The sequence below is a fragment of the Spermophilus citellus genome (genome assembly GCF_964194105.1).
Source record: "Spermophilus citellus genome assembly, chromosome: 4".
Classification (NCBI taxonomy): domain Eukaryota; kingdom Metazoa; phylum Chordata; class Mammalia; order Rodentia; family Sciuridae; genus Spermophilus; species Spermophilus citellus.
Genome location: NC_138185.1, coordinates 123,833,472 through 123,861,436, shown reverse-complemented (window position 1 = coordinate 123,861,436; position 27,965 = coordinate 123,833,472). Strand labels below are relative to the sequence as shown.

Genomic DNA, 27,965 nt, shown 5'->3' with positions numbered 1-27,965 from the left:
ACCTTAGAAGTAAAATGATGCATACACCAGGAAAATCAATAATGAAAAAGGTGCTAAGTTAGTATTTTTCTAACAGATACAATTGGCCAACCAAAAAAGCTTTATTGGAGATAGATTATTACTTAACAGTAAAAGGTTCATTGACTAGGATTTAAATCTTATTTGTTTCTACTATATTTATATTTATACTATATTCCAAGATACATTTTTTTCAAATTTTAATATATTTGAAGGCAGAAGTCATCTTACACTAACATTTAGACAAGCAGCAGAAGCAATGTGATTATGGCTGCATAAATAGTCAGGAAGATATTGTAGGTAGAAATGGTGGTGTGAACCTGTAATCCCAGCTATTGAGGAGGCTAAGGCAGGAGTCTCAGAGGCTCCATGCACATTTAGTGAGATTCTGTTTCAAAATAAAAAGGTCTGGCAATATAGCTCAGTAGTAGAGTGTCCCTGGGCTCAACCCCCAGTACTACAAACAAACGAAAACTAAAAAACTTGCAGAAAGTTTGTCAGATGTTAGAGATGTGAAAGAAAATTCTAGGGAAAACAGCGAATAATGGAACATTCTTTTTATTTTCTAAATTTTCTTTTCTTTTAAATTTATTTTAACTGACATATAAAACAAAATTATACATATTAGTGGGGTGCCATGTAATGTTTCATTACATGTATATATTGCATAATTTTAAGATCAGTTTCGACAAGTCCATCTCCTTCAACATTTGTCATTTCTTTGTGGTGAAAACTTCCCAAAATCCTTTTTTCTAGCTTTTGAAATGTATTATTATTGTTCTCCACAGTCACCCTACCATGCACACCAGCACCCCAGAACTTCCATGTAACTATAACTTATCATTTATTGATTAACCTTTATTCATCTTTCCCTCTACTCTACTTTCCCCAGCATCTGGTAACCACTATTCTACACTCAACTTCTAGGAGATCAACATTTTTAGATTCCACATGTGAGTAGGATCATACACTACTTTCTTTCTGTGCTTGGCTTATTTCACTTAACACAGTGATCACCTGTTCCATCCATGTTGCCAGGCTTATCCCTTTTATGAATAGCTCCTACCCTATCTACCAAGAAGGTAAAGTTTATCCCCACCTATGAAACTAGATAGAAGGCAGCCAATCATTTCTGATTAATAAGTAGTTAATCACCTATAATACTTGATCCAAATTCTTATTATTATTGTGGGATTTCACTCATTATTTTATTGTCTTTCTGAATTCCATTACTATTAAACCATATGGTTTTAGTCTAAATTTCTCCTCCTCCTCCTCCTCCTCCTCCTCCTCTTCCTCCTCCTCCTCCTACTCTTCCTCCTCCTCCTTCTCCTTTTTTTTTTTTTTTTTGTATTCCAGTAGATAATTGCTTCTTGTGTCTGTCTTCTTATCTCTCCAGATGCTTTAAAAATCACATATCTCTTTTGGTGTTTTGGAGTTTATCCTAGATCTAGGTATAGACTTTTAAAGTTATCCTCCTTGTGATACAGTGTTCTGCTTGAATTTATGCATTTGTTTGTTTCCTAAATTTTGGAAAATTGCAGTTTATAGCTTAGATCAAGGTTTAGGTTCAGCTTTTTTTGTTTGTTTGTTTTGTTTTGTTTTGGTACCAGGGATTGAACCCAGGGACACTCGATCACTGAGCCACATCCTCATACCTATTTTGTATTTTATTTAGAGATAGAGTCTCACTGAGCTGCTTAATACCTTGCTTTTGCTGAGGTTGGCTTTGAACTCTCATTCTCCTGAGCCACTGGGATTACAGGTGTGCACCACTGTACCTGGCTTAGCTTGTTTATATTACTATTGACATAGCCTTGTTTATGAACACAGTTCTTCTGTAGACATTTATTTACATTATTCCTTTTATTCTTAGTTTCCTACTCCAAAGATTAGTTTCATTTACTGCAGGGGAGGGTGGGTGGAGATCTGGAGGAGAAGTCAGTAGGACACATGGATGTTTTCCTTCAAGTTTAGCAGTGTGTGTGTGTGTATGTGTATGTGTATAAATGTAAAATATAGTTATTTTACAATAAGAAGGTGCCCCAGATCATCTAGATTATAATTCTGTTACAGCAGAAACACATTTTTAAAGTAGGCTTTCTTTTTAGAAGTATTTTCATTTATAGAAAAATTGAGAATATGCTAGTGAGTTCCCATATGCCCTAAACCCAGTTTCCCCTGTTATTAACATCTTACCTTAATATAGTTACATTTGTTGTAATTAACGAACCACTGTTAATATATTATTATTATTATTAACAAAAGTATATAATTTATACAGATTTTCTTGGTTTTTATCTATTTTTTTGTTGTTGTTTTAGGACTCTATCAGGAATATAATTTTATGCTCTGTGGGCTCCTCTGGGTTTTAAGAGTTTCTCAGACTTTCTTTGTCTTGAATGACCTTGATAAGTGAAGAGTAATAATGTGGTATTTTGTAGGATTCCCTTCTAGTGGAATATTTTGTGGTTAAAAACTTTTTAACATTAGAGCCATTTTATCTTTTTTTTTGGAAAATCATTATTTATTTGACAGATAACTTCTGAATTAATATAAAGAAATGACGGTAACTTGTATTTACATTCATTCAAAACATTTTCATTAAGCACCAAGTAGAATAGTTTCTGATCTTTTCACCAAAAACACTTTTATCATTGAAAGACTGCCTCAAACTTAGTTTATTTTGTGGGGGATGTGTGTGTGTGGGGGGCAGGGATACCAAGGATTGAACTCAGGGGCATTCAAGCCACATCCCCAGCCCTATTTTGTATTTTGTTTAGAGACAGGATCTCACTGAATTGCTTAGCACCTGGCTTTTGTTGAGGCTGGCTTTGAACTTGCAGTCCTCCTGCCTCAGCCCCCTGAGCCACTGGGATTACAGGTATGTGCCATCACACTGGGCATTTATTTAGGTTTTTAATCAAGAAACCTAAAGCTGCCAATCAGAGCTTCTATCTGGCATGAGATGACCAGGTTAAAACCCTAAGAGTAAAACGTAACTTTTAAGTTTTGACTTATACACTCCAACCAAGGGGAGATACGCTGGCCTCAGGCTAGTCATCACAGGTCATAGGTCCACAAGCCAAGTATCATTCTCACAGTTCACAAACAAAATGAGTAATATGTATACACAAAGTGAGTACAAAATACATGTTCCTGTATATTCCAGGGGAGTAATGCCATTTCCCATGAGCATACAATGCAGCAAGGGGCACAAAAAGAGATACCATTCACTAACCCACAAGACAGTGGAAGGAATAAAAGCCCTGTTCCCTGGAATGGAGTGGAGGCTTTGTGGACCAGATGGCATCCAGGGCACACCAGGAACATGAGTGGATATCGAGGCGCATGGGGAGGGATCTTCAGGGTTGGAAAGGACAAAATGAACCAAGACACAGCCACAGACCTACTGACTATTCAGAAGACAGAGGAGTGTTTGTACTGGCTGAGGGATATAATCTAAGAGTTGCGTAAAACAGAGAATAGAAAACCTCTTCTGACAAGAGGGCAAAATACCTTCCCCACAGAGGATCCACATGCTCTCTGTGGAGGTGAAGGAGCTGGGGATCACTCTGCAGGTCACCTCCACCCCAAAGCCCTAGGCTCATGTAAACTGCCTTTTCTCCAAAAAGTAAAATAAAAACACAAGCAAACAAAACAAAACTCAAAATAAAAAGAATCAGACCAAGCTTTGACCCCTTGTCCATCACTTGTGTCCCAGCTGTCATGCTAGGGAGACTGGGTCTGCTGTTACTCACACTGGTTCATTACTACGAGGCCTCCAGCATGTCGTGCTCCCAACACAGCTCCCTCAACACAGCAAACACCGCACAACACATACACTCACCCAAACAAAAGGCAGCATCAACTTAAGGATCTCTGCTAACCTAGCATACTTGAACCCTTTTTTCTGACATATTTACAAAATATCTGCACTCTGTACTGCTCTGGAAGCATTACAAATGTAGCATTAGATTCCTCTTCTTGAGGTAGTTCAAAGTCTTGAGATAGCAAATTTACGTATTTTTCTCTACTACCATGGATATGTAGTAATCATAAAAGACCAAAAACCAAATTCCTTCTCCCCTCATTCTAGGAGTACTTTAATTTTCCCCCTTGGATCATAACAAACTAATAACTGAGGGGGAAAAAAAACTATATATAATCTACATAAAATTTTAAAAACAAGCAAAAAGCCAAGAAAAAAATCTGTGGAAAACTAATAGTCTAAACTTTGCTACAGACAAAACAAACAAAACAAAACCTCACTTTGTCTACCAAGCACTTTATAAAGTACTAAGTAATTAACAGCTCATAAAAATTGGGGAAATTATTTAGGTGGAGGTAAAATTAACACCAACTCATTCTCTAGCAAATAGCTGTTCTAAAATGCCACATCCACACAGAGAGGTCTGGAGGAACTGTCTGCAGGAGGCTACCTTGTAGGCCAGACCTCTCTCAGGTCTGCTTCATAGGCGCAGGGATGTTGACAGATGCCTGCTCCAGGTAGGCCAAGGAGCCCTGAGGGACCTCGGCCGGCTTTTTGTGCTGCACATTGATGTCCTCCAGCACCTGCTGCCAATGCCTCAGCTTTGTCAAGTGCTTCTGCACCAGCTCATCTTTCCGCTGCAACTCATTCCTTAGTTCTGAGACGTCCTCTTTGATAACTTGCTCAGGTTTCTGAACAGACAACTGCAATCTTTTTTTGTAGAAAAAAGCATTCTGTCTGTCTTGCAATATCCAGAAACTTCTGGATACACTGATCAACACCAGTTGGAATTTCTTCCTGATCGGTGCCATTGACATAATCCTGACTCACGAGAGAAGCAAAGCAAGCCTCGAAGGACGACTCCAGCTCGTCCACCAAGGTGCTGCTAGAAGTCCTCGGCGCGCCAGGCGCTGCCTGAAGAAGCAAAGCCTGGCCCGGGAGTCCCGTCGGGGGTTGCGGGGGGGGGGGGGGGGCCGGGGGCTGCCCGGAGAACACACCACCCAGCGGGGCCGTCATGTCTGGGGTGGCGGGTCGCCGCCCACTGCCCATTAGAGCCATTTTAAAATGTAAAACTTGGTGGCATTAGATACATTCACAGTGTTGCGCAATGATCCATCACTATCCATTTCCAGAACTTTTTCACTATCCTCAGCGAAGTTCTGTACTTTCCATTCTGTTATCTCCTAACTCCAGTAAACTTTATTCCATTTTCTCTATATATAAATTTGCCAGATCTAGGTACCTGATATAAAAGGAAGCATATAATATTTGTCTTTTTGTATCTGGCTTATTTCACTTTGCATAACTCTGTATTGTAGCATGTATCATGCCTTCATTCCTTTTTAAGGCAAATAATAGTCCATTGTATGTGTGTATATGTGTGTATATACATATGTGTATGTATTAAATTTTATTTATTAGTTTTAGCAGGCTTTGTTTGTTAGTTTTGTTGTTATGCTTGATTCTTTTTTCCATACTCATGTTATCTGGGGAAAAATAGTTTATTTTTTTTACCTTTTATTCTGTATACTTTTTATTTCCTTTTCTCAACTTTTTGCATTAGCTAGGAGTTCAGGTATTATCTTAAATAAGAATGGTGAGAGCAGACATACTTGTGTTATTCTTGATCTTAGGGGAAAGTGAATAATTTCTTATCAATAAGTCTGATATTAGCTGTAGGGTTTTTTGTTTTTTCTTTTGGTAGGTGTTTGTTTTAGTTAGCTTTTTCACTGCTGTGACTAAAAGGACTGACCAGAACAACTGTAGAGGAGGAAAGGTTTATTTGGATGCTCATGGTTTCAGAGGTTTCAATCTGTGGATAGCTGGCTTCATTCCTCTGGGCTCAAGGTAAGGCAGAACATCATGGCAGTTGAGTGTGGCAGAGGGAAACAGCTCACATGATGATCAGAAAGCAGAGCAACTCCACTAACTTTATACAAACATATAACCCAAAGCCACGCCCCCAGTATTCCACCTGCTTCAGCCATGCCCTACCTGCCTTCCCTTACCGTTCAATTAATTCCATCAGGTGATTGATTTCACTGGTTGGGTTAAGAGTTTCTTAACCCAATCATTTCTTCTCTGAATTGCATTGTCTCACAGTTGAGCTTTTGAAGAACACCTCACATTTAGACCATAACAATATTCTTTATCAAATTGAGGACATTCCCCTCTAGTCCTAGTTTGCTGAGATTTTGCACCTCAGTAGCTACAGTAGTCTGTCAAAGTCTTTTTCAGCACCCATCTATATGATCATATGATTTTTTTCTTCTTTATCCTCTTGATGTTTTACATTGCTGAATTATAATTATTGATTCTAGAATACAGAACAGCCTTCCATACTTGAAATCAAGTCCCACTAGGTCATGTTGTATATTTTCTTAAAAAATACATTGTTGGATTCTAATTGCTAATATTTTGTTGAAAAATTTTTGCATTTATGTTTATGAAAGATGTCAGTTCTTTATTTTCTCCTCTTCCAATGTCTTTAACAGCTTTTGGTACTCATAAGATGAGTTAAAAGTTCCCTTCTGAGGTAGAAGTTGCTTCTGCTTCTGTTTTCTGGAAGTGATTGGCAGAATTGGTGTAATTTCTTCCTTAACTATTTGGTAAAACTCACTAAAGTAACCATCTCTAGGCCTAGTGCTTTTCTGAAATTTTACTAACTTAATATCCTTGCCTATTCAGATTATCTATTTATCCTGTATGAGTTTTGGTAGTTTGTATCAAGAAATTGATCCATTTTTTTAATTTACTGAATTTGGGTTATAGAGTTGATCATAATATTCCTTTATTATCCTTTTAATGTTCATGAGATGATTGACCCTTTCCCATTCATAATGTTGGCATTATATTAATATTTTTAAATTTTCTGTATATTTTAATTTTTGACATCTTAAAAATCTTCTCTAACTGGGGAGAGATACCCACCCTAGGGGAAGTCAATTCTTAAAGACAACAAAGGGCTTAGCCAGAAGCATGCCTCTGACCTAAAAGCTAAGCAATCTAGACACCTGACTCCTGTATCTAGGAGGAGTTAATTCTTTTGCTTTAACCATCCTAGGGCCAAGTCTAGGCAAGTATGACTATACCTCAAAGCTTTCTAAAATTATTCAAACTGCATCTAATTATTCTTCCTTGCCTTTCCTTTCCTGTGGAAACTCCAATAAAGGATATAATTTAGGTTTTCCCCTCAATCATGTTTTCTTCCTCTTCACCACCTGAAGTTTCCCCATATACCCCTGTGTGGCATGACATGCCTCACTTCTAGGTCTTTGAATATAATACTTTGTTTTTGTGATTTCTCCTATGTGTCCTCTTGAGTGACCATCACATGGAAGAATACAGAACAGTTGTAATTTGTGAATTTTCTTTTTTCTTTATTAGTACTGCTAGAGGTTTATAATAGCAAGCCTCTTTTAATGTGATTTTTAGTTATTTGTATGTCTTCTTTGGAGAAGTAACTAGTCAAAATCTTTTATCCATTTATTTTTTTGTTTTACTTTTGTTTCATCTTTTTAGTTTTGTTATTTTAACAGTTTGTTATATATTCTAGATACAAGTCTCTTATCAGATATATATTTGCAAAATTTCCTTCCTTTCTGTGGTTTGTGTTTTTACTCTATGGTATCTTTTGAAACAAAAAGTTCTTAATTTTGATGATGTTCAGTTAATCTATTTTCATTTATTGTTTTTACTTTTGACATAATATCAATGAATCCATAAGTAATTTAAGGTCATGAAGGTTATTTATACCTATGATTTCTTTGAATAACTTTATATTTTGCTCTGTAGTTTAGATCTGTTAGCCATTTCGAGTTAATTTTTGTATATATATGAGTTACAGGCCCAGTTTCATTCTTTTTTTTTTGCATGTGGATATCCAGCTGTCCTCCGTTTTTTGACTAGTATTCGCAATGAAGGGTCTTGGCGCCCTTGCAAATCAGTCGATGGTAAATGTGAAGAGCTTCTGGACTCTCAATTTTAACTGGAATTATTAAAAACTGCTCTATACATAATCTTACATTAAATGAGTTAATTTGCTCTTTATAACTCTATGAGGTGAGCACTGTTCTTACTCCCATTTATCAATGAAGTAGCTGAGACACAGAGTGATTTATCAAAGGCCATACCACTAGTAAGTCAACTAGTAAGTGGCAGAACCAGGATGTAAACCTGGGCTGACTGATTTGAGAGCCTGAGCGCTTAACCACGGTAAGTAAAAGCTAGAAATCTGGACTTCAGAATTCTACTGAAAAGTGTCTTTTAACCAAAGGTAGGGGTAGTGACTGGCTGTAAAACACAACAGGCTTTAGTTGCTGGCTGTATCAGAAATGGACCTGCTGAATCCCTTGCACCCTACAAATTGAGAACTTTCGCTTGCTGTTGATCAAAGCACTGAGTCAGCTTCTGGGTTCCCGGGGCAGAGCCGGCTCTCCGGTAGGTAACCACCTAGGTGCAGAGCGCCGGCCCCGCCCACGGCCCGAGCGTGGCACCCGGGTAACTGTAGAGCGGTGGAGTAGGGAGGGGTGGGCGCTCCCGCGGGAGGCTCCGGGCTTTGGGAAACTCTCGCGGGAGGATGTGTCGTCGCCTCGGTAACGGCGTCTCGGTCGCTTGAAAGATGGCGGGTCGAAATCTTGGTCTCCGGGTCAGTTCACTTCTAGACCTCTGGCTGGTGAATGGGCTGCGGGCATTGAGGACGTCCATCCTCCGTGAACGTGGGATCTGAAAGTCTCTGCCTCTTTTACAGAGACGTAGCGTTCCGGGGACTCCACTGCCGCCGCGTGGGCAGAAACCTGCCACACCTCGACAGGATCTCCTCGCCAGGGAGGAAGAATATAAGTAAGAAATTCGGCGGTGGAGTTTTCTTCTTTGATCCAAACGAGGCTGCTGACGAGTATTTTTTACTGTTGTCGGCAGAACTTCCGGGACCACCCGCTGTCCAGCATTCCCTTCCCATCATCCCGCTCACCTGCCCCCTCTCTGGACCTCCACCTTGGTTACCCGCCTGTGTCTTACTGAAGTGGGCGGAGATTGAGCCCCAGTGAACGCATTAGTCGGCGGGAGGGAGTTGTTGAAAGTGGTTAGGATAGCAGGAGTTGCCACGTTGTTTCTAGCGTAGGGTGTTTCGCTTCCTAGAGTTAACGTTGTGTAAATTTCTTTTAGGCTCGTTTTCTAAATTGAAAGCATATTTCTCAGGGCAACAAGAATTATGTTCTTACCCACATTTGGTGGAGTTAGGGGAGGATTTCTCTTATCTGTTTTCAGTGTCATTGCTGCTCATTGGTCCTGTCCCATTCCTCTCACCATGCCTGTTTTCACCCACCAGCTAGGGTATAATCTTTTATTTTCATCATGTCGTTCCATTGCTGTAAGCTCCTCGGCGGTTTCCTTTTGCACTTCAAAAGCTTTGCCATATCTGGTTCTTCCTATCCTTTTATTTGATGTCCCTTCCTCTACCTCTCTTTATCTCCAGTTACCTCTTGTCTGTCTGTATGTCAGTGTCTCTCTTGGCCTAAAACTCTCCAGTTTCACTGGCCTTTATTTCCTCAAACTTTTTTCTTTTCCTTACAGGCAGTCTTACATGCCTTCCACCTATAATGCCCAGAATGCCTTCCTAACCATGCTATACAGACCACCCTGTTGTTCTTTATTTATTGTATTATTGATTTTCTTCCCAATTATAATGTTAAGTGAATTCACTTGTTTACTTTTATAAAATTTCTACTTCACTGGACTGAAAATTCCACTGAAGCAGAAATTTATGTCCATTTTATTTGCCGTCATATATACCCTTAACAAAAAAAGTATATTTTAACAACTTTTCAGTTTAAAATAATTAAAAAATTAAAAACAATCTGGCATGTCTTCAGAGTTTTAAACAGTTACCAATCATGTATAACCAAAAAACTATTAAAAAAAGTCAAAACTGGAGTGTATAGTTTTTAGATGAAGTAGACACAAGCCAACTTGTACAGCAGGTAGAAAGATCAATCCTTCTCTTCCTGTTAAAAAGTGCCTTGTTGTCTTAGTTCAACAAGAGTGTACTTAAACAGCTGAGTATACAGTTATTAGCTGGTGCTGGAATATATACAGTTATCAGCTGGTGCTGGAATCAAAATGGTTATTTTCATTGCCATTTACTAGATAGTATTAAATACCTACTTTGATAAGGTTAATTTGTTTTAGTTATTTGAGAATGTTTTACAGCTGGCTCTGGTGTGTCATTAAGGATATATAGTCCTCATTAAAGTCAGAAATCTATAGGAAATATTCTGTTTTAGTAGGAGTTGTTTAATAGTAAAAGTGGCCAGTTGCTTGTTCTGTTATCTATACTTCAAGGTATGCAAATCTGAGGCATGTGAAGGGAGCAACTCCCTGGTTCTGCCTAAAACTTCTAGAGCATTTCTGGGCCATGCATAAATGTAAAATGTTTGGCAATCCTTATAGGCACGTTTATAACAGTATTTTGACACCTGTTGTCTTGGTATTAAGCATATTGGTATATATATATATATATATATATATATTCAGTTAGCAGAACACAGCATTTCCCAGTGACCTCAATCCAGAATCTGCTACATTTAAGCTCCTGTCACTTAGTTGGAGGAAACAATCTCTATTGGAAAGGCTAGACCAAGGAACATGCTAATCACTCCAGTTGGTAGATTCTCCAAACTTCATGCCTCTATTATAAAACCAGAGAACAAAACAAGATTATATGATAGCTGGTAGAACAAGCCCTCCACCTTATAAATCCCAATTACATAGGATTTATGTATTTTCAGGGAATTAACATCGTTATGTATTGAATCTTCTATGAAAATGATACATCTCCATTTACATAGTTTTTAGGTTCATTTAATAATTTATCATTTTACTACATACAAATCTTGCATACAATTTCAGGGTGCCTTACAATTTTGGTTGCTTTGAGTGATTTTTTTTAAAATGACATTTCCTAGTGGCTTATATATGTGAGAATATTAGTGATTTTTGCATGTTGTATTATATCTAATGTAGACAGAGATCTTCCCCTGCTGAACTTTTTCATTCTACAGAGTCCCGTGAAGTTTTGATGAAGATGGTCATATGCAAATTAAGATAGTTTTGTCCCTTTTATAATTTCTCATATATTGTCTTTTACCTCCTCTGTGTTTAGGGCAATGTAGTATAGAATAGAAAAAGTTTCCTTATTCTGGCTATTAATTTTGAGAAGCCCAATTTAAAAACATATTTTTGATTATGAATTCAGTTTCCTCAATGATTATGCATCTATTTAGATGTACTGTTGCTTCTAAAATAAATTTCACTTGATAGTTTTCTAGAAAAGTGTTCATATATGCTTTAAAATGTATTAGCACAAGTTTATTGTATACTCATAAATCTTGACTATATCTATGACCATATATACATCTACTTTTGGAGCTTTTTTTAGTGTTTATTTTTTATCTTCTCCTTTTCTATCCATCTTGCCAAGAGATTTATGTATTTTATTGGTATTTTCAGAGAACTAGCTATAATTTTCTTGCTCATCTGTTTTTATATTTGTCCTTATAGAAATATAAATTATTCTTATTATGGTAAATTTACTTGTTGAGCTCATTTATTTTGTTCTTTAATAAATATATTTGGGTTTGTAAATTTTGTTTCCCTACAGCTTAACTATTCCAGAACCTATTTTTTTGTATATATACACACAAACATATATAATTATATATATAATATGTATGTGTGTGTATATATATGCATATACACATATGAATACACACACACCTATATAATTTCTTTTGTGATTATTTTTAAATATTTTATTATTTTTGTAGTAATTATTTAGGAGTGCTGTTTTAATTTATGTAGGGTTGTTTGTTTACTTTTTTTTTAACTGAAGTTTATTATAAGTGGCACTATGGTCAAAGAATGCTTTTGATACTGATTTTTAAAACTGAAAATTTTGAGACTTGTGGCCACATACATGTTCACTTTTTGTAAATGTGCTATGTGTTCTTGGAAGGACAGTTAGAAATTTTATTTACTATTCATTTTAGTTTAGTTTTCATCATCACCATATTTTGTACTAGCTTTCTTGGTTTCTGTTAGAGGTATATTAAAATAATGATAGTTTTTAAAAAATCTTACAATCGGGGCCATTTTTGTTTAGTGTACTTTATTCCCTGTTTAAGTTTTGATTCCTTTTGTTATTGTGTAATGTCCATTCTATCTTTTTAATTTCTATTTATTTCTCTCCCAGATTCAATATTCTTTTGTAATATTTTCTGGGTCTTCCTCAATGATTTCTGTTCATTCTTCCCCACCCCTCAAATTAAAATTCTAATTAAAGTCCTTTTTTAGATTGTTTCATTATCTCTTGTTCTTATGGTACAAGATATTCCTTTTTTTTTTTGAAGTCATCTTTAGCAGGGTTTTTTTTTTTCTTTTTGAAGTCATCTTTAGCAGGGTTTGCTTTCTGAGAGAGTCCTGTTCCATATATTCTAGATGAGAAAATATCCATATAGGGTGGTCTTGAATTTACTTTTGTTAGCTAAGAGTTTTCTTTTGTTCCAGGGCAGCTTTCTTCTGTATTAAAATATTGGCAGAGTGTGCCTGAACCATCTGTATAAGATGACTCCACTTACGTGTGTTCTACTTATTCACATGGTAATCTTTTTCCACCATGCCTCTACCTTCATCTCTACTCACGTAAGGTTATGGGTGGAGTTTCTGTAGCATGTGTTTACAGGTGTAGCCCTTCATGACTCATACTCAGCTCTTTGGGCTTCTATTCCTGTTTACTGCTCTCACTTTGAATTGCTGCCTTATTCTTAGTATGTGGGCATATTCCCCTTCTGAGTTTGAGCTTTGCAATAGTTCCTTCATTACATGTTATCTGGCATTTTCATAGATTGGAATAGAAGTGTAGTCTCAGTCATCTCTATCAGTTATATTGTTTGAAGCTTCTATTTAAGTCCTTCTGATTCTTATTAGGAAAATTGGAAAAAATCAGATAATGGCACCTTAAATGCAACTTGAAGTCTTAGATATTTTTCTTTTGACCATGTAATCTCAAGATATAAAAGTATTTCTTAAAACACCACACTATTGGGGTAGGATTGTGGCTCAGTGGTAGAGCACTTGCCTAGTACATGTGAGGTACTGGGTTTGATCCTAGCATCTCATAAAAATAAATAAAGGTATTGTATCCATTTTAAAAATCAAACTGTTTTAAGAAAGAATATGGTACTACCCCCTCCTATTTCCTGAGAGCTATGGTTATAAGTGGTTGTTACTTCTGATTCACATAAATAAGAAAAATTCCTCCACATATCTCCCTCATATAATTTCAAAAGAGCCTACAGGTCTAGAACTATGACCTTTTCAAAAGGAGAAAAAAGTTATATGGTTTTGAAGGTGTTTATTGTGGTGTTTATCTGTAATAGTGAAAAAGGGACTTGAACTCATTGAGCAGAATTTAGCACATGCTAACTGAAATTCATTGGAATATTGTGAGCCATTTCAATGCTAAAACTTATGTAGAGATAAACATATTCCCTCTGTCTTGCTGTGGGAAAACAGCACAGTATTGGGCTAGGGTTGTGACTTAAAACACCTTTCTTAAAACACCACACTATTGGGCTAGGGTTGTGGCTCAGTGGTATGGTATACATACAAAATTGTATGTATACCATAGATGAAAATTGGAAAGGAATATTAAAACTGGATGATGGTGGTAGTAGGATTATGAACATTTTTTCCTTTAAAAACAATTTTCTTCAATGGTATTGTCATTCTTGTGGTATTGATTAGACCAAGTAAATAGTCTTTCTGTTCTTTGCTAGATTTCTAATAGACTGATGGGAAAAAGGAGATGCAAGGGGAGGTCCTTTATTAATTCCTTTTATTTCTGATGAAGTTGATATTGCAGTATGTGGCTGAGTTGTAAGCCATGTTTAGACTGCTCACTAACCCTGAGATTTAGCTCCCCAGTCACAGCAGCACTTCAGACCACAGCCAGCCTCCTCTACCCGGTCCACACCCATCCTCAGATGGAGAAGGGCGGATCTCTAAAGCAGCAAGTTTGTAATTTGTATTCTTTAAAGATAGGCCATGCCCAAGAGGATGACTAGTTAAACTCTGTTAGTTTTCCCACTTTATTCTTCCTGAATTTATTAGATATATTATTTCACCTAGAGTAAGGGCTACAGAAAGGCCAGTACTTAGTGTGTTTAAGTTTCCACCACAAAGGAGGGAGAATCATGGAGGGTTGGGGATAAGTTCCAATTGCTGTGATCATTTTAGGGTATAAATGTCATGTATATGTTCTAACATTTGTTGATTAGGTCATTTTCTAAAGTGTAATTGCTGAAGTTAAATTTTTAAAATTTCATTAGAATTTCAATATAACCCAGTTATTGACTTATTTTCTCTTTTTAGGCGTTTAAATGCAGAATTGGAGGCAAAAACAGCTGACCTGGTTCGACAAGCTGAGGAAGTAATAGTAAGTAGATATATATTTATTAATCATTTCAGGTAAGTGCTCATTTAACTTTTTAATATGATGTATAGCATATGCTCAAAAAAGTAGCCAAAGGATTATATTCAACTCAATGAATGATCACAAACTGAATGTGAATATATTTGCACAAGAATAGGTATGTGTACATGTATTTGGGTAATCATACATTTTCTAAAAGTCATAAGAGTGTTTTCCATTTAGATGCTCCAGTCCTTAACAAGAACACTAATATTTAACAATCTTTTCTAGTACCAAAAAATTAGTATTTGAGAGTAGCTATGTAGAATTAACACTAATAATTCAGTAAGGATAGAAATAAGTGATCTCTAGAGTAAAGTTGTAACCATTATTACAAATATTCAGATGAGAATTTGTTTCTTAAATTCTGCCATTGAATCTAGCCCCACTGAGATTCTTGGGTCTAGATTTGAATTGCATTTATATATAGGAAAATGCTGTGAGGTTATATTTAAGCATATTATTCATCATTCTGGTACCAGATTGGATATTCCTACTTTAAACATTCCTCCTTAAGCATCAGCATTCCTATTTTTAATTGATAGGATGGAATAGCCCTCCTTAGAGGAGCAAAGTAGCTGCTTTCAGACTTACCACTTCTTACCCAAATTTAAGTATAATTCTTCCTTTAATCCCCTTCTCCCTGGCTTCAAAAATGGAGTTGATGGAGGAAGGGAAAGAAATCTAGCAATATTTTAATGCCCTATACAAATCCATTATTTATTAGTTTAGGAATAAGATATGTATCATAACATTTGAAGTAATAGATAATGGTTACAGATTTGCCAGTTGCATTTGTAATTAAATATTTTACTAAAAATATTTTCCTTTTTTAGTTTTGCCAGCATATGAAGAGCAGGGGCATACTTGTACAGAAGGATTGCTTTCTTTTCAGAGTTCCCTAAAAAGAACTTTTTTTCCCCAAAAAGGAGCAGGGAAGAAATACTGAAGAAATTTTGGGAAATGGAAAGGGACATTTTCACCACCACCACCCCCACCCCCCACAGAAACTTACCAAATATAACTTTTGCCATACTAAATTGCTTACTCAACTTTTATTTCTTGATATATATTTGCCAAAGGCTTTTATTCTTGATACTTCATTTTTAGCATCTTCATGGTCATCTCAATATGAAAGTATTACCTGATTTGCGACAAGTTTTCTACCTGTTAAATGGATTTTTTTTTCATTTCTTGTATCTCTAATATCCATTGCATGCTACTTAAGATGGAAGATTCTAATGTAGTTGAGGGGAAATAAGAATTGCATATATAGGGGCCTTGCCATTTGTAGTTTTCTGTTTAGATTGACTGTTTTACTGAAGAATAAATGAAAAGTGAAGTCATAATATAACAGACTCTATTTTTATACCATAGCATGTTAAATTCCATACTTTGGTATCCTGAAAAAAACATGGACAGCTCTGAAATGATTAATGTTCAGAGAGGCATTTGAATATATCCTAGTTTGTTGGAATTTTTATTATAACCTGTGACACATCTTTACTCATTTAACTAGAGAGATCAGCAAGAGGTACGAGCCAGGTCTTTTTCAACACAAAATAAATCATATGAAGAGAAAGATGATTTTAATACAAGGTAAGTGACTCAAATTCTCAAATGCCATTGATTGATTTTTAAATTTAGGGATCTATGTGAATCTTTTATTATATAAAATCTTTTTGCATGCAAATATTGAAAGTTTATAATTTGAAGAATAATATGTAAAATAATAATTATGGGCTTAGCTAGTCAGATAAAAGGCAAGCACTTTACCTACTTTGTCATGTAACTCTTCTTCTTCTTCTTTTTTTTTTTTTTTGGTGGTGCTGGGGATTGAACCCAGGGCCTTGTGCATGCAAAGCAAGCACCTTGTCAACTGAGCTATAGCCCCAGCCCTGTCATGTAACTCTTGAAGTATTATTTGCAAATAGATACTATTGTCCTCATTTAAAAATCTTAATTTTTAGAGAGGTTCAGCAGCTTGTCCAGTGACACAGAGAAAGTACATCCTTTCCCTGAGAACTGAACTACAGTTGATATTTCTAAACCTGTTTTCACATACTGTATACTACCTTTTTCTTTTAAAATTGCACATGAAGATGAGGTAAAAAAATAAATTAGTAAAGATAATATATATCAAAATTTTTCTCTTGAATTTCATGTGAACTTTTTATGTGCCAAGAAATTAAGAGAACCATAAAATATTTATGACTAAATTTAACAGGAAAAGTATAAGATGAGCAGAGCATTGTGATCTACTTCTATGATCTCAGCTGCTTGGAGGTTGAGGCAGGAGGATTGCAAGTTTGAGGGCAGCCTGGCCAACTTAAGGAGCCCTTGTCTGAAAATGTAATTTTTTTTTTTTTAAAGGGCTGGGGATACAGCTCAGTGGTAGAAGGCCCTAGGTCCAATACCCAGCACTTGTCTTCTAAATATTTACTCTAGAGAACAGAATACATAAATCCAAGAAAAAACCTGCATTCGAATCTTAAGAGCAGCTTTATTCATAATTGCCCAAAATGAAACAAATATCCATCACGTGGTGAATGGATAAACAAATTTGGTACATCCATGTGCTAGAATGCTACTTAACTATAAACAGAAATGAACTACTGATACAATGATATGGTTGTTAAGTGAAAGATACCAGACTCAAAAACATATAGAATCTGTTTCCATTTATAGTCATACATTATTTAATGGCAGGAATACAGAGGTAATTTCATTACTGTAAATCTCAGAGTATGACTTAAATAGGCAATAGGAATTTTTCAGCTTCATTATAATCCTGTGGGAATGCCATTGTGTTTTCAGTCCATTATTGACCAAAACATCCTGAAGGGGTTTGCTTTAGTCATCTTTTTCCACTGCTCTGACTAAAAGATCTGGTAAGAACAATTTTAGAGGAGGAAAAGTTTATTTGGGGGCTTAGTCCCTAGACAGCTTAGTCCCTAGTCCCATTCCTCCATATTGGAGATGAGGCAGAATATTATGGTGGAAAGTGGCTCATATGATGATCAGAAAGCAGAGATATTCCACTCCCCAGATCTCAAATATATACCCCAAAGGCATGCCTGCAATGTCTACCTCCTCCAGCCATGCCCTATCTACCTACAGTTACCACTCAGTTAATCCCTATTAGGGGATTAATGCACTGATTAGGTTAAAATTTGTCTTAACAATCATTTCACCTTAAATATTCTTTCATTGTCTTACATATGAGCTTTTAGGGGACATGTCACATCTAAACTATAACAGGGATCATGACTATATTTGTATTCTGGAAAAGGCAAAACTATAGGGATATAAAACAGATTAGTGGTTGTCTAGGGCTTAATGAAACTAACTACCAAGGGGCACATGGGACCTTTTTGGGATGATGGAAATATTCTCCATCTTTGTGGCTGTGATGGTTATGTAACTATATAGGTTGGTTAAAGTCTATTGAACTGTATACCCAAGATGGATATATTTTATCATGTGTAAATTGTATCTCCATCTGAAAAAAAATGTTTGAACACTGTTAGTGTCATATCTGGATACCAGTAGTACAGTAGTGAAAAAACAGAACTGACCCTGTTCCCAAGAATTTAATATCTTATGTGTTGCTTTTGTAATTTTTTTTGGTAAATCAATGAATATATTTTATATTACTTGATACAAGCATATATATGTAAATGTAACTTGAAATCATTTATTCTTATATGTAATGATCTGTGATACCTTATGAAAAAACATATTTAAAGGTTTTTAAAATTCCAAAATTTGAGTTACAAATTTGGCCCTTTATCCACTACAGGATTGAAATCATGGTAACAACAGATGACTTCCTAGTTTCTGTTGAAGGAAGTGAAAGACTGCACAAGCATGAAAATGAATCTGTTGATTTTTCTTTTACCAAGTTTTCCTTAAGTGCAAAGTGATGAAAATGCCTGTTTACCAGATGGATTTTTTTCCTTAATATTACTGTTTGAACAGATGACTTTTACCATGTAAAAAATGGCACTTGATTAGTTGGGAATCATTGAAAAATGGGAGATAAATAAAGAGACCATCCATTTTCATGTCAAAACAATAATAACCCACCTAAAATTATAATCAAATAATGTATAACAGTTCTTCAATACCTAGGATTACTCTTGCAGAAAATAAGGTAGGAAATCAGGATTTAATTTTTCCTAAAGTAAATATACATATCCACCAGTTTGCTGGAAGTAAAATTTACAACACAAATAATTTCAATCACATTATGAAGAAACCTTTTATGGAAAAATGTACAAAAGTAAGCAGAATACTATTGTAGTTCATTTTCCATGGAAATATACAAAGTAATATCACTGAATCCTGAGGGAAACATAAAACTATTAAACATCATTTGGCCAATAGGTATGTGTATGTGTTTGGGGCAGCCGGGAGGGGTTAGGGTGGAATGGAAGGTGCAGAAAAGGCACTGAAGAAATTGTAAGCAATTCCAAATTAGAGTGATTAAAGGGGACAGTCAAAATTTGTGTAATTTAAAGTATTTTCATGTCATATGTGGGAATCTTTATTCTCTGTAATTTTAAGACATTTTGTAAACTTTTTCCCCTAAGGTATTTTTAGTAAGTAGTTAAAAGGTAATATTCAATATTATCTAAATATATTTTGTATTTAATATTGAAAAACAATCTATGCATGACCAGCTCAGTAGTGGCCTCTGATGGAAAGTAATTTTATGTCTCTTTTTATGGCAAGGAGTTCTAAGGTAATATGATGGAATTTATTTCTTAGCAATGATAGATACTGTTGTATATTTTCAGAGGTATTAGTGTGGATGCTCTAGACAATTGAAGGGTAGGTGAACTTTCTCTGTAATAGACTAAATAGTAAATATTTCTGGATTTGTGAGTCATACAGTCTCTGTTGAACTACTCAATTTTGCTATTGTACAAGGAAGATGGCATAGACAACATGTAATGAATGGGTATGGATTAATTCAGCCTGCAGATTGTAGTTTGTGGGCCACCTTAAACACTTTGTTTTAAACCATAAACATAGTTTAAAACCCAAAATAAAATGTGCATAAAAATGAATTACATTTTGAATGTATTAACTCATTCAAAATATATTTTAGTGCCAATATAAGAACTTATAAGTGAGTTACTGTGCCAAGTACTAGTCATTGAGTAGTGGAAATTGGAGATCTTGCCCGGGCATTGTGGCACACGCCTGTAATCCCAGCTGCGTGGGAGGCTGAGGCAGGAGGAGCATGAGTTCAAAGCCGGCCTCAGCAAAACAAGGTTCTAAGCAACTTAGTGAGATCCTGAATCTAATAAAATATAAAATAGGGCTGGGGATGTGGCTCAGTGCTTAAGTGCCTAGGAGTTCAATCCCTGGTACCCCCTCTTAAAAAAAGGGAGATGTGGTTCCTGCTCTCTCACAGTGTAATGAGTAAAAAGACAGCGATCAATATTTAAATGCATTAGTAGAATAACATTGAATGTGCTCACCAAACCAAACCAAAAAACCCTGTGGTGGCCACTGTGAGGGCACACTCCTGTAATCCCAGTGACTTGGGAGGCTGAGGCAGGAGGATCACAAGTTCAAGTCTAGCCACTGCAATTTAGCAAGACCTTGTCTCCCAGAAGGACTGGGGATATAGCTCAGTGGCAGAGTACCTCTAGGTTCAGTACCCAATACTGGGTTTGGGGGTCAGGGAGAGCTCTGTGTGTATGTATCATTTTGTAAAATGAATAATCCCTCTGTGTAGCCAATAGTGACTCCTTATGATTTCTATCCTTTAAAATTTGGGCTACCTTTATCTATACAAATATTGGTATTATAATGTATCTTCTCAAAGGTGAATTATGTAACCAAAGCACCTTCTTCTTCTTCTCATTCTCCTTCTCCTTCTTCCTTTTTTAAATAAAGTAGAGCTTTGTGGTTATATGTAGTAGTTGGGTTCATCCCGACAAACTCACACATGCATGCAAATCAGTTTTGATTCACCATCCTCCACTTTTCCTTGCTGATCTCCCTCCCCTCTCCCTTTCTCCTTCCTCCATTAGACTTCTTTCACTCTTCTAGTAATTTGTATTTATGTAATCTTATCCTTCCCTCCCCCTTTCCTTTATTTTACTCTAGCTTCTGCATATAAGAATATTCAACTTTGAATTTCCGAGTTTGACTAATTTCATCTAGCATGATATTCTCCATTTCCATCCCTTAACCAGCAAATAATTTCATTATTTTTAATGGCTGGGTAGAACTTAATCACATATATACACCACAGTTTCTTAATCTATTCATCTATTGATGGACATCTGGGTTGATTCCATAATTTAGCCATTGTGAACTGTGCTACTATAAATACTGATGTGGCTGTGTTGCTGTAGTATGCTGATTTTAGATCTTTTTTAAAATACCCAGGAGTGGGATAGCAGGGTCTTATGTTGGTTCCATCCCTATTGTTGTTTGAGGACTCTCTCTACTGCTTTTCAGAGTGGTTGTACTAGTCTGCAGTCCCACCAAAAATGTGCAAGTGTTCCTTTCCCCCCACAACCTCATCAGTATTCATTGTTGTCCACATTCTTGCTCTTTGACTTTCTGATTGGAGTGAGAAGAAATCTTAGTATAGTTTTGATTTGCATTTCCCTGATTGCTAGAGATGTTGAACATTTTTTTTCACTTATTTATTGGCCTTTTGTGCTGCTTCTATTGAGAAATTTCTGGTTGGTTCTCTTGCCCATTTATTGATTGGGTTATTTATTTAGGTTTAAGTTTTTTGAATTGTTTTTAAATTCTGGATATTAATCCCCTATTAATTGGAGGGGTAGCTAGTCAAGACTTACTCCCATTCTGTAGGTTCTCTCTTCGTGCTCTTAATCATTTCCTTGGCTGTACAAAACATTTTTAGTTTAATGGCATCTCACCTATTGATTCTTGGTTTTATTTCTTTCACTTTGGGGCTGTTGTTAAGGAAGTTGGTACCAGCACCTATATGATGGAGCAAAAAAGCACTTTTTTTCTAATGATACTCATTCAAAATAAATTAATATGTGGATAACTAGAATTAAAGCAGAACATAGTTCTAAAGATATAATAAATAAAATCAATTATAGAAATATAATTCTATATAATTTGTTAAAAATAAATTAACATGGGCTGGGGACGTGGCTCAAGCGGTAGCACACTTGCCTGGCATGCGTGCGGCCTGGGTTCGATCCTCAGCACCACATACAAACAAAGATGTTGTGTCTGCCGAAAACTAAAAAGTAAATATTAAAATTCTCTCTCTCTCTCTCTCTCCCCCCCCATCTCTCACTCTCTCTTTAAAAAAAAAATAAAAAATAAAAAATAAATTAACATGTAGATAACTAGAATTATAGCAATAGTTGTGTATTTTCCTTTCAAATATAATTTATGTTGAATTTCATTGTCTCAGATTAGTATCATCTATTATTAATGTGTAATATTTGCTTTTGTGTAGAGGTCTATTATCGTCTGAAGAAATAGTTCATCTGCATTCAGAAAGTAAGGTATGAAATCAAACTTTCTGTGAATGCAATTACATTCTGTAGAATTTAGGTTTTTAAACATACAGAGAAGGGCTAAAACTTGATAGAAATAGAATATACTTAACATACTTAAACATACAGAAAAGGAGTATAATTCGGAGGAGGTAGAGTATGAACCTTGATACTCAGAAGGGATGCATTCATGAAGTGTTGCTTATGAAATGAATCATTTTGCCTCATAATTTCATTGAACAATTTGGAGGACAGTGGAAATTCCAAGTGGAATGAGTTTGTAACCTGAGGCTTTTCAGTTTTCTCTCTGAAGCGTAATCTAATAGAAAACCTGAAAGAGAAAGATACTCGTATACAAAGAAGGTGATTTTAATGGTTTATTCATTCATTTAAATATCTGCAGTGTGGAGATCACTCTTCCAGGTACTGGGTATCTTGGGATCTACAAGTTCCCTACCATGAATATCTGGGCCAAGGGAACTGCATACTTACTTGAAGGCCAGGGAAGGCCTATGTAAAGAATAATTCATTAGTGAAAACTAGATTTCTTGAGACAAAGCATCCAAATATAATATTCCACTAACTATGCTAAATATCCTTGAATCTTTGGGACTCATTTTATTGCTGAATCTTTGGTCCAGATAATATAGAGGTCTTTTCCAGGTACATAATTGTGGGATTCTTGAAAATACAATTGAATTAATTTCTTGAAAATAGCTAGCATGTTTTTGTAGCAAAATAGCAATTCAGTGTGTTAAAAAATTGCTTTCCGTGGCAAATGATTAGACTAATCAATAATTTCAATTCTTTTCATTTAGCCAAAGACCAAAAATATTGGTTCTGTAAACAAGGTTCAAAACAAACTGCACTCTGCAAATAAAGGAATTAAAACAAATTCAAGGTATAGTGCAATTTTAAAAGTATTACATTCTTTATTAGTTTTATAGAATATATACCCAAAATATATAAAGTTACAACTACATGTATCTTATTCATATTTGGTAATTTGAAAACATTTTCTACACAAATGTTTTGTGGCAATTAATGAATACTTTGTAAAAGGGAAAATATTTATATGATCTGAAGAGAAACATTTTTTGAGTGTTTAACAGAATGCCATACATTATTATGTATGTTTAGATAAGAATGACTTGGCATTCTCTAAGACTATAGTACGTTATAATTTACCTTCTGTTGGTTTTGGTGAAATGAATGCAAGATGATCCTTAGGAGCATAAAAAGGCACCCCAAAGGCTGTCTAGGATAGGAAACTTTGTAGAAAAGGAAGAGGTTGGATTGTAACAACCAATCTAATTTTTAGCAAGTTATGATATTTATATATCTGTTACCCAAACTGACAATCATATTAGAATTCGGGCAAACTCTTTGATTCTTGTCTTTTAATTGCTTAAATAACTTCAGTTTTATTAAAAAGAAAGAAAAATTAAAGTGAAAGGGATAAGAAGAGAGATACAAAAATACTGCAGAAAAAGAACATATTCAGCATATGTTATATCACTGGAAAAGCTTAACTTGTTTTTAGATTTTACATATACTTTTTTTTTTTTTTTTTAAAGAAAGGATTGTTTTTCTAGGCAGGATTCTGATGCCTTTTGGAACCGTGGACTTGATGATGTGTTTGTGTGTTAGGCCTTGCCCCGACTCAGTGCCTTTGTAAAGGCCATTTATTTCATACTTATTCTTCAACTTCATGAAATAAACAAAAAATCCAGCTTTTTGATAAACTTTGATTCTGGTTACAATGTGATTCTGTAGGTGGGAGAAAAAAAGTTGAGATGATCAAGCCAATACTGTTCACTCTATAATTTTTTCTCAAGAGGTATTATTCTTTGCTGGTAGAATTATAGCCAGGCAATGTCAATTTTTATACTACTTCTCCAGTAGCATGTAAAATTAAAAGCCACAGGCTGAATTTGATATAGGTGGCCAAGTTCAATACTTAGTTTTTATGTTCATTTGTTTGGAGGCAACGTCTAGACCAACTATCTTTGTAAAGCCATCTCTTAGCTTGTGTGTTTTATAAAGATCAAAAGTCTTATATAGTCCTTGAAGGTCTCAATCATAGATTGCATCATGAATTTGACATTTGTAATAATTTTGATCTGTTATTTGGGCAAGACCATATTTCCTTTCTGCATTTCTATCTTTATATACACACACCTCCACACATCCCACACACACATGCACATTTTATCTACATGCATACATATATATTTTTTATATTTTAGTGTTAAATTGAAATACTCGGATATACAAATTGCTGATGATGTTGCCATTCCAGAGGATTTCTCAGACTTTTCTCTTTGGAAAACCATTAGCAAAATTGAAGGGCAACTGGAGGAAGAGGGCTTACCTGAAGATGATGACATTTTCTCCGGTGTGGGTAAAGACATTGGAACAGGTAGATTTTCTTTTGTCATTTTTTTTTCTTCATATCACAATTACTTAGAAAAAAATGATTTGGGCCAGGTGCAGTGGCCTATGTCTGTAATTCTAGTAGTTTAGGGGGATTGCAAGTTTTAAGGCCAGCCTTAGCAACTTAGTAAGGCCCTAAACAATTAGAACCCTGTTTCAAAATAAAAAAATAAATAAGGGTTGGGGATGTGGCCCAGTGTTGAAGCATCCTGGGTTCAATCCCTAGTATGAAAAAAACAAAACATGATTTGGGGGAACATTTTGTGCATTTAAACTATTTATTGTGATGCCTTGGATTTGTTTCAGGACAATCTAATGGGATGTGGTGATGGGAGGAATGAGTGGAATTATAGATGAAATAACATTGACTGTGAGTCCATAAATGTTGAAGATGGGTTGACATTTGTAATAATTTCATGAACTTATCTTTCTACTTCTGTATATGTTCAATATTTTCTATTATGAAAAGTAAAAATGACTATAGTGTTGTTTTGGGTTTATTGAGCACTTTTCAACTGAAAGTGTTGCATAGCTCATGACTAAAACATTAAGAAAGTTTCTCTGCTTTTCATTTATTGTTATAGTTTATTTATTGCTTGTTAAATCAATATATGCAGAGGATAAATGAATTAGCGATGTATCATCAGGTACAATAATCAGTTTTCTAATATAATTTTCTTTATTAATTCATCCTTTGAATACCACTGTAAGAATAATACTATGTTTAGGTCATCTAAAATCATTATAATATCAGTAATGGTCTGCTTAAATTATGTATATCTTCTTGGTTCAATCTGGGCACATCCTATGACTTAAGAAATTTGTCGATGCCTTCAATGTCTTCTATTTTATTGGAGTATAAGTTTTCAAAATAGTTTCTAATTATCCTCTGTTTTTCTGTAGTGTCTGTTGTGATATTACCTTTTTCATCACGTATGCTGGTAATTTGAGTTTTCTCTCTTCGTTAGCATAGCTAAGGGTCTGTCAATTTTATTTTTTCAAAGAACCAACTTTTTGTTTTGTCAATTTTTTCAGTTGTTTCTTTTGTTTTAATTTCATCTCTAATTTTAATTATTTCTTGCCTTTTACCGCTTTTGCTGTTGATGTGTTCTTCTTTTTCTAAGGCTTTGAGATGTAATGTGAAGTCATTTATTTGTTGACTTTTTCTTGTTTAAGGAATGAACTCCGTGCAGTGAACTTTCCTCTTAGTACTGCTTTAATAGTGTCCCAGAGATTTCCATATGTTATGTCTATGTTCTCATTTACCTCTAAGAAATTTTTAATCTCCTCCTTTATGTCTTCTGCAACCCATTGTTCATTCAGTAGCATATTGTTTAGTCTCCAGGTGTTGGAGTGGCTCTAAAGTTGTTAAATAACATAAGGGGAGCCAGCTATGTTATTGAAACAATAAATAAGACAAATGAGTATGTATGAACAGTTAATGCTGAACTATAATAAGTACAATTAGTCGTGACTTCAGGCACACACTTAGCCCTCCTGTCATTTGAAATTTAGCAGTTTTGTTATATAATCATAATATTATCTTGATTCTTTGGAAAATTACAAGTTTGTGTAATGATATTGAACTGCAAACTGGTCAGTCATAGTGGAGATATTTATTAAATTTATTTATTTATTAAATTTATTAAATTTATTGGTTTAATTATTAAATTTATTAAATTTATTGGTTTAATCAAACTTTCCAGGGGTAATTGTGGTAGGAAAGGTAAGTGAAATCATAAGTCAGTTGCCCTTCAGTCTCTTTTTTTTTAACCACAAATTTAATTTTTTATTTCTTTTTAGTTATACATGACATCAGTCTCTCTTAAGATGCTTTCAAGGAAGTGATGGCCAGACCATGGGCAGACAGTCGCCCATGCCCACAATGTTCCTGCTCCCATACACAGAGAACCAGGACAAATGACCTTTATCTTAAATGCCACTTTTTTCTTATTGCTGAATTATCCTGCCACTCTCAGTATCTTCCTTTTTTAGTATCTTTGACCTAAGTGGAAGAATTTTCCCTTACTCTAGATGATTGCTTAGAATGGCTGGGTTATGTATTGGAGTAAAAGATTAAAAAGTAGTTTGGGAGCACAGGCTACTTTAAAAGATTTAAAGCTGACTTTTGCTAGAGAGGATTTGTGTTTGTTTCTGTCAGTCACTTTGGGACATTACTGTCCTGAGACCCCTGTCAATTCTGTTTATTGTGGACCACCTTATTGTGTATAAATTCAGTCTGCAAACTTATGGGAGTCTAGGAGCAGGTTAGATCCTCTGGAGAGATTTTTTTTCCTCCTTCTAAACTCAGTTCTAATGAGATGTGAATAGTTGCCTGTCGTTCCTTTCTGTTGAGAGGATTTATTTCTCATTCATCTTTGCCTTCGGAGTATTTAATGACTTTAGTGTCCCTTAACAGGGATCTACCTGTTTTGAACTATTTTGAGCATTTTTCCCTCTTAAAGTAGCAGTATGTTTTAAAACTGCTGATATATTAATTCAGCAAAAGACAGTAAGTGCAATCATTTAAATCCACAGAGGCACAGATCAGATTTCTAAAAGCCAAACTCCATGTTATGCAGGAGGAATTGGATAATGTTGTATGTGAATGCAATAAAAAGGTAAGATTTTAAAACTTCTTAAAAGAAATGCTCTAACATTCGAAGACATTTGGGGGCAGTTTCAATTATATTTCAATGGCTTTATTTTTAGCTATTATTCAGTTACATTTTGAATTAAAAATTATATATAAATACAGAACTTTATTCCAAAATGTTGAATTATCACAAAGCAAAAGAAGTTTTAAAAGTGTACTAATTAGAATTCTTTTTCAGACTTACAAGGTAAGCTGTTAAACACAAATAAGCTATCTGACTTGCATTTTGTAAGATGAAAATGGAATATACGTTTTTCTTCATTAAATGGGTATAAATATCTCATCAAAGATCATATTCTGAAGTTCCTCTTTTGTTTCCTGCTTTGTTTGGATATGAACTCATGTGCATTTTATCACACTATCTCTAATTTTTTAACTAGGAAGATGAATTGCAGGATTTAAAGTCTCAAGTAAAAAACCTTGAAGAAGATTGTGTGAGACAGCAACGAACAATTAATATGCAACATTCCCAAATAGAAAAATATAAAAATCTTTTTGAAGAAGCAAATAAAAAATGTGATGGATTAGAACAACAGTTGACTTTAATAGAAAGGGTAATGATTTTGCTATTTTTCCTAACTTAATACCAAAGATACATTAAAACTATTAAAGTAACATTTGTATAAACACCACTTTTGGTTATTCAGTTATTAGTATTTACCAAAAACAACCTAAATACTATATATTTCATCCATTTAAATTTTTTTTTAGTTGTAGATTGACTCAATGCCTTAATTTTTATGTGATGCTAGGATTGAACTCAGTGCCTCACTTGCAAGGCAAGTGCTCAACTACTGAGCTACAACTCCAGCCCTGTAAAGA

The 27,965-nt window shown here is 35.1% G+C and overlaps 1 protein-coding gene and 1 pseudogene across 2 annotated transcripts in view; one reads left to right on the top strand and one right to left on the bottom strand.

Moving 5' to 3' along the window:
• Positions 1-4,431: 4,431 nt before the first annotated feature.
• Positions 4,432-5,026, bottom strand: LOC308648084 (mediator of RNA polymerase II transcription subunit 28-like; annotated as a pseudogene). Its single transcript has one exon. The product of its transcript is annotated as a mediator of RNA polymerase II transcription subunit 28-like (transcript).
• Positions 5,027-8,630: 3,604 nt separating this feature from the next.
• TEX9 (testis expressed 9) overlaps positions 8,631-27,965 on the top strand; it is a gene marked incomplete at its 5' end in the record, with an annotated part of 42,404 nt that continues 23,069 nt past the window's right edge. Inside the window, 9 exons of the mRNA XM_081292625.1 lie at positions 8,631-8,657; positions 8,760-8,851; positions 14,441-14,504; positions 16,060-16,139; positions 22,012-22,060; positions 22,870-22,952; positions 24,301-24,473; positions 27,026-27,108; positions 27,524-27,697. Of these exons, the coding sequence (XP_081148751.1) occupies positions 8,631-8,657; positions 8,760-8,851; positions 14,441-14,504; positions 16,060-16,139; positions 22,012-22,060; positions 22,870-22,952; positions 24,301-24,473; positions 27,026-27,108; positions 27,524-27,697 (825 nt within the window). The remainder of the gene's footprint in view (positions 8,658-8,759; positions 8,852-14,440; positions 14,505-16,059; positions 16,140-22,011; positions 22,061-22,869; positions 22,953-24,300; positions 24,474-27,025; positions 27,109-27,523; positions 27,698-27,965) is intronic.